This window comes from Cynoglossus semilaevis, chromosome 15 (genome assembly GCF_000523025.1).
Source record: "Cynoglossus semilaevis isolate Cse_v1.0 chromosome 15, Cse_v1.0, whole genome shotgun sequence".
Classification (NCBI taxonomy): Eukaryota; Metazoa; Chordata; class Actinopteri; order Pleuronectiformes; family Cynoglossidae; genus Cynoglossus; species Cynoglossus semilaevis.
Genome location: NC_024321.1, coordinates 12372437 through 12387373, shown reverse-complemented (window position 1 = coordinate 12387373; position 14937 = coordinate 12372437). Strand labels below are relative to the sequence as shown.

The following is a 14937-nucleotide window of genomic DNA, read 5'->3' as shown; positions in this document are numbered from 1 at the left end:
TAAGATAACTACAAAATATAGACTAAAACAGGAATAAATTAAAAACTATTTGTCATTTCATGCAGAGTTAAACTGAAGATCTTCATTGATAATGTACTGGGAAGCTAAAACTTCCAGACATACAGTACATTGTTAGACTACATAGAAGGTTGCATTCACAGGGTGTTGTACTGTAGATATTTATCTTTACTTGTCATTTGTAAATCTCTCAGTTTCTCTTATCATTTCTCAAATGATCACAGACTTGCCAACTCCAGGGTTGTGCCTGGGTCACATGTGGCCGTCGAGGTAAGGTATGTGTAGTGGTCCTGACAGTGCTCACACCCCATCATGTCTTTCTCACAAACACACAGACACACCCCAGATGCCTACTCCATGGAGTGTTGGCAGTTATTTGCACAGATGTAAATGCTCTTTTCTTCATGACACGCTGCTTTTCTCTTGTAAGAGTTAAGATAAAAACTCTGTTAATAAGATTATATAAACTGAGTCGACCAGCTGTTGATAGATAAGATAAGTGGAAGGCAGGCACCATAGCAGAATGTCAGTGTGTGTGTCTGCGGACATGTGCATTCCTGGTGGTGAGATTATCTACATCCTGCACTGAATGATTTTCAAGCTTTCAAGCTGGCGTTAGACCTGAAGATAAGGCTCTGCAAATGCATGTTGGGTGCTGAGATTGTATTTTAATCTAACAGACTTTTTTCACTTCCTTTTTGTGTATCAACTCTAAATTAGAGCAATGACAAGTGAAATGGACAGTAAAATTATAGGACATACAGTGTGTGTATTTCTGTAAAGGCATTGAAAAGAAATCGTAATAATTTCACTTATTAATTAACATGATTAACATTAAACATTGTAGAACAAGCCAGTAGTTGATACCTCAATATTCAGTTACATTACTATTCACGCAATGAAATGCATCTCAGCATGTCCAATACACTGATCATGTGGTGTAAACTGCGCTCACCTTGTCGAGGAGGCTCAGAACAAGGGTGCAAACGTCTTCATCGGCATGTTCTTTGAGAAGCTCCGCCCTCTCTGAGTTCCCATTGGCTGACAGCACTTGCTTTAAAGTTCTCAGCTGCCATTCAAAGTGTTCCAACTGCTTCTCCAGGCAGATGTCCTGCTCCGCCTCACCTGGAAATACACACACGTAAACATTTTCGAAAAATAATTATTAAAATTCACTTAATTTGTAGTAATTATCCATCAATTAGTTGTTCATGTCAACATCATAACATAAATAACAAACACACATAACCTTTTTAACACTTTTCTCTTGTCCTCCTCCTTGTTAAGGGTTAACAGCTAAACTGTATAAGTATATGAGGTCATCACAAAAACCTAAAAACTGTGGTTTAACACACGCACACACCCACACAGAGGAAGTGTTGCTCACTGTAATTCAATTGCAACCTGTCAGTTACATCATGGGCATGTACAAACATGAGCCAACACACACTGTGAGGACACTCATTCACTAAAATACTTTTCATTTTTTTCCCCTCTCTCTGCAAAAACCTCTAGTTGATCCTGACTTTAAAACTCAGCATTATGACTTTGTTACACAAACCACATTACTACATTAACACATTACTACATCAACAAAGGAAAAATATGTTAGTGTAGTTTAATCATAATTTTTTTTAACACAATCTTATCTCAATATTTTAGAATCTTATCTCAACGTTTTAGAACAGTCACAGTGCTGGGTGTGTTGATTTTTTTTTTTTGACTGCAGTGTGAGGAAATAAAATGTCATCACCACCAGAGCTTGTTTCCACTAACATAAAAGTCCCAGAGCTCAACCATAAACACATCTCTGGCATCTGAAACTGTATCTACTTAATTATTACTATTTTCATCACCATCATCACCTTAAACATGTTATTATAAAATTGTTCACGCCAACAGTGTTTGCATGTTTTTCCACAAAGATGTTTTTTGCTCAGAGACATGCTTTTTAAAGGCAAGAATGTCTTACTTTTTTTATGTCTCCTGTTGATGAAAAGAGAAACCTGTTTGTTAGTTTTGTGCAGAAACAACCTCCTGTTCTCTGAGCCTCATTTCAACTGATATTGATCAAAACGTGACATCATCATCACAACATGTCCTCCCAGGAACTTCATGTACATTTCTGTAAAACAACAGACTGGCCTCATTCTGCACAGATAACAAATGTCCTTTTGTAGCATTGACTGATTTTTTTTCTTAATTGGCCTGCATGTGGTCCAGCTCTGTGTCTTATTGAAAGCTAAACGTTTTTTGACCCAGATGCATAAGCAATTTAAACTGACCAAAATTCAACAAGAAAAACTGCTTACTTTGATATTTTCTTTTCCCAAATTGTATTATATTGTATATTTATACACATAAATATTCAAATGTCTTAACATGGCAGTCTTAAGATTGAAATGAAGTTTAAACAAAGTAAACCCCACTTTTCTCGAAAATAAACTTTGTACCGTTTCTTCCTCATATCTTTGTTTTTGCAACCATTTTCTGACCTACTTGCAACCATCACTCTAACTTAAAGACCACAATACTATAGTTGTACTTCCTCCCATCTCTGTCAGTAAGTCTTGACATTAAACAAAGATCTTCAATGTGTGTGTGTGTGTGTGTGTGTGCACTGTGTGCAACACCACAGGAATGTTGCTGTGTGACATTAAATGAGCCTGGTAGCTAAATGACTTTGCCACCATTGTTCGAACTAACGTTAACAATGGTCTAAACGCAGTAGACTCCTGAACAAAACAAATAATAGCTTTTTACATCTTTTGTGAAGACACACACACACACACATATTAAGAGATATACATAGATTTGAAAAATTCAACACACCTCCGTCATCTTTACGGCTGTTGTTTTGGCTCTTCTCTCCTTTCTTGCCTTTGCTTTTCTTCTGACAATGACAGGAAAAGAAAACAGACTTTATTTCATCTGTAAGAAGTAAAGTAAAAGTAAGCAAGTAACTAGTAACAAAAACTACAAGCACATGCCCTCAGCTCAGACAGAGGCTGTGCTTCTTCACTTACAGTTACACGCTATCATTGTGTACATTTGAACTTTGAAAATAAACATATAACCTGGTGATGTGGGAATTTTCAAAATAAAAGTCATCAGTAAAATAAAAGCAAGTTATGTTTGTACATTTTAGCCAAATGATAAAACCACCATTTAAGCCTAAATATCTTTAATATTGTATGAGTCCTGGATTTGATTCTCAGAGGAACCACATATACCTAAAGGTACACCTTGAATTAGAAAAAGTTGCGTTTTTGAAATTTCTGAAATCTTTAGGTTTCACCTATTGCACAGTAAGGGCTTTTTAAATGTCTTGTTATTGGACTTCATTCAGAACAAATGATTACAGTTTTCCAAGTTCACAGGCTTAGACTGAACAACAAACCTGATAATGTCAGGTTTATCAGAGACATGAAGCAGAGAGCTTCATGTCTCTGTCATAGACATGAAGCAGACCAGCAGTGCCAGGAACTGACCATCTGTCAGAAGTGGTGTTTGGTTGGACACTAAGCTGGACCCTAGTTCGCGGCTCCTGACCCTGCCAGTGTTGTAATAACAATAATATAATAATTTTGTACCAATTAAGAACTATTTTTTAGCACAATGGTCAGAACTGTGTGGACCCTTCTGCGCTGACAACACCCCAAAAATAAATATTATGGTTTGCTTTTGTCTGTTGTAATTCTGCGTTGCTGCAAAATATTGTAACATATAATGACATAAACAGCCATTAAACTACAAATAAAGTTCCAAAATTAAAAAATAAAATGATAGTGTTACAGGCTATTATTACTTCCACAAGTGTTCTAACCCATTGTGACATGCAATGTTGTCAAATGGCATTCATCCATCCACCCATCGAAAAAAACTATCAACTAACCTACCTACACTTCAAAATATAGAACTTTGAAGCAACAACCTTTTCTTTCTATATTGCTAATATTTTACTTGGGACAAATTTGGCCCTGCAAAACAGTAAACAGCTAAATATATACAAAAATAAGTCTGTACGACAGTCATAAGTCAATTTTATCTTGCAACAAAGTTTCCTCAGTTTCAGTTTCCTGCACCACAGTTTTTAAGAAGTTCTGTATTTTAAGCTCATGAAAGGCAGGTGTTGCCGTTCTACTGCTGCATCATGGGTAACACATGCACAACTGTGGTAAATTCGATTGAAACATTTTAAACTCCAATGTCACAATATATCAACTTTAAATCGAATGATGGCAGCAGCAGGGGATCGACAACTCAACAAATCACATCCATCCATCCATTTTCAGCCACTTATCCGTTACTGGGTCGCGGGGGCAGCAGTCGCCACCCAAATCACATTGCACCGTACCAACCCCCCTAAACCTTCCTGGTGGTGAGTCCACTACAATCGACAGATCACAGATTTTCTCAATTAAATGCAGTGTGATCGTAGGAGATGTAAAATGCAGAATGGTTATTTCTTTGCACATAAGTGAATGAGCTCAACTGTAACGCAAAATAAAACTTAGGTAAAACACAGAAGCTAAAAGACCACATCACAGGCCACATCTATACACAGAGACAACACAGTGCAGTGGTTACTATGTTACCTCACACCCACTCATTTCTCAAGCAGAGAAGCCAAACAATCACACCCTCAAACACACACGCACGCACGCACGCACGCACACACACACACTGTATAAACACTTGAGTCTGACTTTATTCCACCTTGGAGTGCAAACAATAAATCTGTGTAGGTTAGACACGGAACAACATCAGATGAGCTGAAACTTAGCGGCATGTTGTCGTGTGTTTCTCAGCTTTAGGAGGAGGAGTGGAAGGAGAAGGAAGAGGAGGAGGAGGAGAAGCATATGTTCTCTAAGGCCTCGTAGGGGCCCTGACTTTCTAGAAGGCAGTAAATCAGACTCTGCTCGTCTGTTTGTTCAGCACTTCAGCTTCCAGAAAAACGGAATGGGTCTGGTTTCACCATGATGTTCCAGCAGATGTTTCACAGGTGAGCATAAATCAAATCATTGGTGGGTTTAATCTGTGGTGGAAGGAGTCTCAGTTTTTACAATATCAACACAAGGTATAAAACAGGTCAAAGCCACCAGCAAAGAAATCAACCAACAAAAAGTAACTTTCTATGTGTTTTATGACTTTCTAAATGTTTTATGAGCCTCGTAAAAATTCTCGTGGAATTTCTATTACCTTTGAGGAATGATAACAAAAAAAAGCATATTTATGATTAGAACTTTCCACAGGTAAAATATGTGGTATCTTAAAAGTACCTCCACTGCTAACTACAGATGCAATGAATGCAATTTTTCTTTTGTCCAATTCTGCTTTTCTGCAAAGTGTGTTACAGAAAATGTATTTAAATTATATTATGAAATATTTTCCCAAAAAAATACAACAATTGAAAAATTAAATAAAGTTCAAGTTCAAACTTTGTTTTTTTCATCTAATTAGTGCAGTGGGTAATGAGTGCTAACAAAAAGGGCTTTTACAACATATGCAAGAGCAAAATTCCTATCTCTTAAAACATAATTGTTTTTGGTTTGTTTTTCCACCGTGGTTTTGTGCACAGATCAACATCTGTTGGGCCAGATTTCATGACCTTGCATTGGCAGCAATGGAGCTGATGAAATTTCAAAAGCATTTCTGGCTTCTAAGTGTCACTGAAGGTTCGCTCTATCAGCTCGGCGTTTGACAGTGGGGTTGGAACATGGTGGCTGCTGCCTCCAGAAATAACATTACTTGTTGCCACCCCATTTTTAAGCCAATTAAAATATTTCTGTTCATTAAAACACAATGTTGATTGCATCTCCACAGACTACTACTGTGACTACTTTCTCAAATGGTTATCGTCAACTACAGTACATGGCCTTAGGAAAAAAGCAGTAACTGAGCAACTGAGCTACAAATATTATGTTAATTGTTTCAAGATACGGCAGACCTAAATCAGTCTGTGTTTTTAGTCCTACCCATCAGATGCTTTTTGACTATGATCCGTAACAAAAATGTTTCAGATCTAATGACTTCCTTTGCTGTCTGGGAAAAAAACAACCAACATCTAAGTGAAGCAGCAGTGCGATAAATACCAACTTTAGATATCAAGGAATCCAGCACCGCCACAGGAATTTTAAGATTACATGCTCCTTTTTTCAATTCCAGACTTCAATGACTTTGCCCTCAACTCATTTATCTCCAGAATATGCTTGAACGCCCCATTTGTTTCTTTGGAGGAGAGTATTCCAGAGCTTCCGGCTTCTGTTAGGAATTTCTTCTGAAATAAGGAATTCCTGAGTCTCCCATGGATGAGTAGCAACTTGGAATGCTTATTCTCTACAACATGTGACATTTCTCCCAGAAGGGCAACATTTTTAAAAATATTTAGCTGATGAAGGAACAGAATGGATGGCTGTCACAGTAACACTAATGTTCAGCATGCATGTTTTTTTATGGTCTGTATTGTCATTAAATAACTGCTTAGTTTTAGGAGAATAAGTGATGTGGTGATGTCTATGTTTATGAGATAAATAAACAGAAAAGAAAAACATCAAAAGCCTAAAGGACTACAAAGGGCTACAGTTGTATATTCACTGCGCTTAAACCACATTTTATGTCACCAGTCAAGTTTCCAAATAAAAGTCAGTTAAAAAAAAAACAACCTTGTTTTCCACCGAAGCTCAAACAAGAGTTTTCTCAAAACATAAAACAAACAAACAAAAAAGTATCCAACAACATCTAGTGTTTATTACTTAAAGTTGTCAGTTTTCTCAGTGGCTAGGCTATGCTAATTGGTTAAATCCCCTCACCTCCACAGGTCACCTTTTCATGTGTTTTACTTTTTTTACAATATTTTTTCAATCCCTAAATTATAATATGGGTCTATGTTTCCACGTTAATCACCTAGAAGTTTTTGAATCGCTTGCAAAAAAAAAAGTAAAAATACAGACAGCAGCATCTCAACAGGTAAACTCAGCTTCATAGCCGTCCATAGATTCTAACATTGAGTTTACAGTAGAGATGAAGAATTTTATTTAACATTTGTTGTTTGATAACCACATATCATAAAAGTAGAGCTCTGACCTTTGTGAGGGGTTCACACATGTCCAGCAGCTGGTTTGGTTTGACAGGTGCTTTGTTTATCGAGATCAAACTTTTCCACCAGACTCCAACTATATGTGAACTGTGACAGTGTGTTAGAGCAGAAAGTTGTTTTAAAGATAAATAGGGAAGATGGTAAAAATATGTTCCTGGATAAATAAGACGGATAAATAAGACACCTTGAACCATTTGACTTTTAAGACCTTAAAGAGTGGTGCTAAAAGTAGGGCATCACAGATGCATTGAATTCTCTATTTTAAAACATTTATCCGAAGAAGGAAGCTGAAATAAAATGGAAACAACATCTGCTTAGCTGATCTGAAAACCTGTCAAAATGTGTGTGAAGTGATGCCTCTGTCGTTCAAATATGTAAGGAACAAAATCTTAAGATTAAGGTTTTTGGATGTGTTGTTTGATGTGTCTGTATAACCCCCAAAATACTCAAAATTCATATTCATTGTGTTTTATATTTATTGTGTTTTGTTTTTTAAAATAAACATGCACCGTGCAGCCTTGTGACCTCTACACTGTTAATGAAGCTGTAATATCTTAAGGGCCAGATTTCAGCAGGTGACATCTTTAAAAATCACCTGCATTTCCTTGTACAATGTTCCTTTTGTAAGACCTGACTTTCAGCTTTCAAAAAGATCTGTCAACACTTCAGCAGTTATAATTTTCGGTTACACCTTATAGTAAATCAGTAAGAAAAGCTTGCTTCCTGTTCTCAGAGATATGACTGGTCACCTGATGTCCTTCTTTGTCAGTCTACTATCAGTCAACTCGGTCAGCTGTATTTATTTGACCCAAATTCACAAAACAAACTGCACATGCAAAACAACCATCCTTCCCCAAAAACTCTTAACATGGGGGTGATAATAGAGCAATTATACTTAAATCAGCCAATGTCATTTTATAAAAACCACCATAGAAACACCTGGGCACAAAGTCAGACTGCTTTGTTCTCAGGCTGGTGAGAGAACAGCTGCTAATGCTAACATTACTTCTATAGTTCTTGAGCAAAAAAAAAAAAAAAAAGAACAGCTGAAAAGTGTCTAGCAAACACAACAAAAACAAAAACAGTGTCATGTGACTCAGTCAGCTCTCTCCCCACCCTCAAGGCCCTAAAATCTTCATCATGTGCTTTAGTTTGTTTTTGTGCGCTACTTAATGCAGACTTAATTTATAAATATCGCCCGTCATGACATGAAACTAAGCTCACAGAGTATTAAACATTTAATAGTTTAATAGTAAAGATACATTTAGTAGTTTGTGATGAAAAACAAAACATCTTGTTTTAGAAACATTGTAACTACAACACAACAATAACAACTGCATCACACAAAGTCCCTTCCACCGTCTTTACAATGTCACAGCAAACATTTCTTGTTTCTGCTGACATGGAATGAGAACTTTGATCAAAAAAGAAAAGGTCATGATGTTGTCATTTTACGTATGTGTCTAACAACTGATGGATTGTTTGTGAGGAATTTGGTGACATTGATTGATGACACTAGTTGGGATTCAAAGTCCAAGCTGCAGTAACAACGACGTATTCCTGATTAACAGTGACACACACGCTAGTTAGCCATTTCTACAAAAAAAAGTACATTAAAATAAAAAATAATCAAAAGGATTTATGCAAGAAGATAAACTGACAACAGGCCAGTAAAAAGTGTAATATTTTCATTTACAGAAGTTTACAGAGAGCGCTTGATGATTTTAATGCTGTTTTGGCTGCACAGGAGAAACACAACAAGCATATTTCTGCCACAACAGGAAAAAGTCTGTTTTTTGTTGGTGTGAGAACGCCCACTAATATCCACACTAATAGACGCAGGATTCAACAACTGAAAGAATGTCAGTCACTTGTGTCCAAAAACTCTTAACCTCCATGTCCATATGGGGCACACATGGCTTTAATTGGGCAACATGAGTACTAACTTGTCCAAAGTTTGAACTGGGAAAAAAAGAAAAAAAGAAAAGAGTGATCCAGATGCTCTATTCCCGCACAAGAGCAGTGGGAGGCCCCTATATGACAGCAAGTGTGAACCTCAGTGTCAGTCACTGGTTCTTACATTGGGAGCCCAGGACAGTCGACTCTGAGTCAGAACCTCACGTTAAAATAAGTGAAGTACTGCTTTAACATGGTTGTTTGTGCTGTATGTGGATGGCGCTGTGAATTAAACAGGATTAGAGTGGCATAATGGTGTCAGCCTCATTGATCCTCTCAGCCTTTAGCCATCAATGGTAATTCTGTGCTAATTAAAGATTTACTGCTCACGTAACTGCTTCTGAAAAAGACTAGCATCTGGCATTCATCGGGAAAAATATTAAAGCCTAAACCAAAACAACTTGACATCCAGGTGTATTTTTTAACCAGGCTAATAAAATATATTACACTCAAAACCAAATTGTCTCTATTGTAAGTGCAGTGGACAATAATATTTCTCCACTGTTTAAGTCAAAAGAAACAAACTTGTTTCAGAGATTACAAGACAGTAGGAAAGTCGAACTACAACTGGACTGTTTCTACAGATGTAAACATACTGACTGTACTGCAAAAAAAGTTAAACCACATTTTTCAAAGACAAGGTTGTGGATTGATTTACACTCATCATCAAATATTATCAGACCGTCAATCGCTAATAGCATCATCTATTATATTTCCGTAAATAAGACTATCCACAAGGTGTAGCCAGCATCTTGTTCTTAAAACATAATAAATGTGCTGGACATAAAAGACAACTTAAACAACCTTTCTCAAAATCAACACAATGTGTAGCAAATTATAGAGACACCTTTCAAGTGCTGCCCCGTTTGGTGGGTTTGTCATTGCAATAAAAGGTAAAACAAAAACCCAATACCACATACAAAATAAAAGAATAGCTCACTGGTGAATATATAAGTATGAATGAACAACTTTGAACAAATCTTTCTGTAACTCTGGTATTTTTTACTTTTCACAGTTCTTTGCGGGTGTTTACACATCTAAGTCGTTTGCCGCAGTAATATTATCAAGCACCTCTTATTTTGCAGTATGTAGAAGGTAAAACAGAATAGTAATGTCATGAATCGTTGTTGGTGAAAGGGGTACATTTTAAATGAACAAAGTAAATGTCACAGTGGAAGTATTTTACGTACTAACTTTAATCAATACCATGAGACCAGACACATGTCATAGACAATAAACCGCATTTTTATGAGAAACTGAGATTCGAACACGATTGGAAACAGATGTTCCAACAAAAATTTACATTTTACCGCCCTTTTGTAGCGACAGCACTTTTGAAAACTAACAAAACAAGAGGGAGAATTAAAACAAAAACGTGTAAAAAACAAAAAGAAGAAGTCGCAGCTCTGGACTCCATGACCGGAGGCTCCGCGCGTTTAGCAGCCCAGTAGCAGCAGCCTACAACGGCTGCTTTCTGGAGATGCCTCCACCAACTCCTCCGGTCAATTTTATTGGGACTGTAAAATTTTGGCTTACCTTTACTTTGCTGTGGGTGCAGCCCATCCTCCTCCACCGCCTCCTTCTGTCTGTATGAAGAGGCTCCTGCTCCGTTCACCGCTCCTCTTTATTCTCCTTCTCCGGCTTTTGTAATGACAACTTTCAAACTCTCCCGAAAAAGTCCGTGAACGCACCGCCGGTCATGGGGGGCGCGGCTTATTATAGGTGCGTTCATGGACTCTTTGTTGGCTCGGCACTTCTGCAATTATTTAATGTTGTAAATGTGAAATTACAAAACTGTTATTTTTCACCGAAAACATAGAATCATTTGTTTCTGAAAAGGTCGCTTTTCATTTTAGTAGAAACACTCCACTCATTTATACTGCTGTGTGTCGAAAACAACACAACAGTATATATATATCAGTGTGTTATCAACACACTGATATATATATATATAATTTTCCAGGTGTAGAAGTGGACGTGGTCGAAGGTGCTGAGAGATTAGGTTCTATCTGGGTGGGGGAAAGGGTGGTAAAGACTGGTAAAGGTGTTTTTGCAGATGGAGTTGGAGGCCTGGTGTACATCTTGTAGGACATATAAGTAAGTTTCTCAGTGAATGCCCCGTTCTAAGTGGAAGTCTGGTGAAAGGCCTGGTGGGAGATCATAGTGTTGATCCAGTAAGAGTGTGGTCAAAGATCAGGGTGCAGGTCCAGAGTCAGATCTTAACGAGCTCACCAGCTCAGTGACATAAAATGAAGCAGCTGCTGTTGACAGAAACTTGCTCTGACGCCATTAACGACAACTGCTGCAACGTCACACTAATAATACACATACACATAAATTCCATAAGTGTATGAGGAGAGTGACTGTGGTTGTGTGTGTGTGGTCATGCATGCATGGGTGTGTGTGTTTGTGTGAGCATACAGAACATACCTGAGTGAAGTGTGTGAGAAAGTGTAAGTGTGTGGGAGCTCTTCTATAAATAGATGTCAGGACTTTGTAAGGAAGATCATGTGACCTGATATGTGTAATCTACTTTAATGTGTGTATGAGTGAGTGATTGTGTGATTTAAATAAAATTTCTGTGACTAAGATGAATTGGAATTTCGGTGATTTCCCATTCCTCTGTCTTTTTGTTGTTGTGTCTGTTCTGTGTGTATTAGGTCAGAATCATAAAACTTATGCACGTGAACGTCACATGTCTCTGCTGCTCCTGCATTGCCACCTGTTGTTGAAACAAGCACACAGCAGGCTGAAGTAACGTTTTAGTATATATATTTTTTTATTTAATCAATCTTTCATTATCAAAATCCGATGGCGAGGCTTTGTGCTAACTGATCATTAAAACTACAGTATGTCTTTTTCAACAGTCTTAAAACAAAAGAACATGTTTTAGCCAATGAAGCAGGTAAAAGCTAACAAACTCTTAAACTCATGACATAACTCTGCATATTTCACTGTACAAAACTCCAGTGATGCAGACGTTACTTTTATTCACATGTTCTCTCTCCATGACCTCAGAATCTTGCAGAGCTCTGAGACAAGGCCAAGGGTATACCGATCTCCAGTGGAATGTCCACGCCAACGTAAACTCGGATGAATGAGATGACAATGCCAAGACATGAGAAGCCAATAAGAATCCAGAGAAAGGTACCACTTAAATAAATCGGACCCAAACTGTAGAGGGCAAAAAGGTCACAATAAGAGTGTCAACTGTGTAAAATTGTCAAATTATTTAAGATACATAGTTTATATATATATATATATATATATGTGTGTGTGTGTGTGTATATATATACATATATATATATATTTATATTATAATTTTTACAAAACGTTTACACCAAACATCTTGCACTGCTTAATTTTTTTAAGGTCTGGGTGGGATATAAACAAAGGGACAAACAACCATTCACATTCATATTCTTACATACACAGGGGGGACATGTAAAATTCATAAAGAATCACTGTGGCCCAACATAAGGTTATGTGCAAGGGTAATTATGAGAAGTATGTTAGGGTGGTACAGGAACATGTGAGAAGGCAGCTTCACTGTTTACAGGGATTAAGCCTACCCTTTTAAGACTAATTGATTTTCACTATAGTTACTAAAGATACTGATCAATTATGGTTTGTGCAAAAGACTTAGATTGTCTTACCGTCCATGTGATGATTGCGAATATCCAATAAAGTAACGTAGGCGTGCATATAAATAAAGAAGACCACAGAGGGAGGAGAGAGCTGCAACTCACATACCCAGACAGAGTTAGTTTTTATTTTATTTTTTATTCTTAATTGTGAGTGTGTGTGTGTGTTTACCTTGACTGAAGAAGATTCCAGAAATCCACAGCAGGGTGATGAAGATTGGGAAATATTCTGAGCAGTTTACCCTGTAAACATACACAAAAAAGCTTAGCACCCCCTAAGAAATTTGATTTTACTTTTAAATATTTGTGATTTGATTTAAAACAAAGCAAAACCTTTTAACAATAGAACCTGCAACTTATCTGAAAAAATAAGTAAATACAGTAACAACCTGAACTCTGGGGCTTCTTAAGCCACAGTTAAAAGTTGAAACAAACAAACACACAAACGAAGGTCAAAGGTTGAACTGACTGAGCTCTGAAGACTCTATCAAACTCTGGTGGACCGGTCGTAACTGGTGGTGATACAGAGTACTTCCTCCTGGCATAAATAACCTGCATTGAGAAATAGGCTACACACACAAACACAAAGACTTGTTTTATCTTATTGACATACATTTTGACTAAAGAAACCCAGCTGTATGATCAAAGGCCATTGTGTTTTAAAAATAAAAATGTATAGAATCAAGACCACGTGTTATATATTGTATAAAAGACATTTCAAATTGTTTTTCTTTTTACTTTAGTTACATGCTAAATAAACTTTTGTCTCATTAAAAACAATGGATGGAATCATCAATACTTACCTTAATCTCAGTTTTCATTGCAATCACATTTGTATTTAACAGAATCTGAAGCAAAATACTATCTCTGTACAAGAGCTCGTTCTGTGTTATTTGTCCCGTATTCCAGCATGCTCTGCACTCTTACCTTGCTCCAAGACAGCCAGGACAGTAACTGCAGCGAGGCCGAGAGCATCACCCAACATTTCTGCAGGGATCTTGATGAGTCAGAGCCACAGACGAAACAGACACACCTGACAGAAAACATAGCATCACACTCACAAAACGTTCTGCACACACCCCAACAAGGGGTGGAGCACAGGTAACCAAACTGTTGAACATGGTGAGTCAGTGACTTACCTGTTAACCAGGTTGAAGTTCAGAAAAACCTGTCATTACCTATATTAAAATTTTTAATCAAATATTATTACATGTTATATGAGATGAACCAACCTATTTGCTTATAAAACACAGCCCTGGGTATGGATGTGATTGTAAAACACCAGAACAAATATGGTATAGACACATTGGTATAGACAATTTTATCCTCAGATCCTCATTGTTTATCATGGTATTACTGGATCTCCCCCCCCAGAATTTAATGCCATTTTCCCCAGATATATTTTAAATATCTTTTCTAAACAGTTTTTATTGTCTCAGGCAACTGTAGGAACAAATCACAAACAACCAGCTTGTTTCTAAAGAACTATATTTACATAATACTCTTGTTTTACAGAGAACCATATCAAAAGTATAAAATACTTACAAAACATCCTTAGCAATATATAAAAATAACTATCTTCTCCTCATCATTGGAAAGGCTTACATACAAAAAATAGATTTATACATTTACACAGGAGGCTGAAGATGAAGGCTTGACATCAGCCTCCAGTTACTGATCAATAACATTATTACAACATGAAATATTCAACATGGCACAACAGCATGTGCATGTGTGTCTGGAGACGCAAAACAGTACAGTAGATAGAACAACCGCGTCACAGGTACGGTGGTCACAGGTCCGGCTCGAACGCAAAGATCTGGACACAGGTCTGTCTTTGAGTCAGTACTAACCGTTACTCTGGTTACTTCTAATCCTGAGCTATGTTCAGGATTTAATGTCTGGACATCAGCGCAGCAATTGGGCCTGTTCTAATTCACCAGGGAAGACAAATGCTGACTTTCACTCAGCTACAGAAAACACATGTGGTAGCGCACAGAGCACTTTTTTCTGAGAATCCTTTACATACATACCACAGAAACACTTCAATATGAATTTGGGTTCCTTCTGCATCTTTGCTTTACTGCAAAAACAAAATCCTGTAGAGGGCCATTGGTATTCTTATTATCGGTAAATTCCTGTTTTTACTGCTCATGTCAACACAGGTGATGTAAATAGGCAAAAAATGTTAAACAAAAAGGCTAAACAGATATTGCATCT

At 37.2% G+C, this 14937-nt stretch overlaps 2 protein-coding genes across 2 annotated transcripts in view; both read right to left on the bottom strand.

Moving 5' to 3' along the window:
* ccdc69 (coiled-coil domain containing 69) overlaps positions 1–10782 on the bottom strand; it is a 15859-nt gene extending 5077 nt beyond the window's left edge. Inside the window, exons 1-3 of the mRNA XM_008327198.3 lie at positions 10610–10782; positions 2851–2911; positions 974–1143 (exon numbers count right to left, since the gene is read on the bottom strand). Of these exons, the coding sequence (XP_008325420.1) occupies positions 974–1143; positions 2851–2911; positions 10610–10636 (258 nt within the window). The 5' untranslated portion in view covers positions 10637–10782. The remainder of the gene's footprint in view (positions 1–973; positions 1144–2850; positions 2912–10609) is intronic.
* Positions 10783–11789: 1007 nt separating this feature from the next.
* ltc4s (leukotriene C4 synthase) lies at positions 11790–14937 on the bottom strand. Its single transcript, XM_008327200.2, has 5 exons — positions 13645–14937; positions 13187–13286; positions 12890–12960; positions 12730–12811; positions 11790–12247 (listed from the first exon to the last, which is right to left on the bottom strand). Exons 1-5 carry the CDS (start codon positions 13700–13702, stop codon positions 12088–12090), a joined length of 471 nt encoding a protein of 156 aa, XP_008325422.1. The 5' UTR covers positions 13703–14937; the 3' UTR covers positions 11790–12087.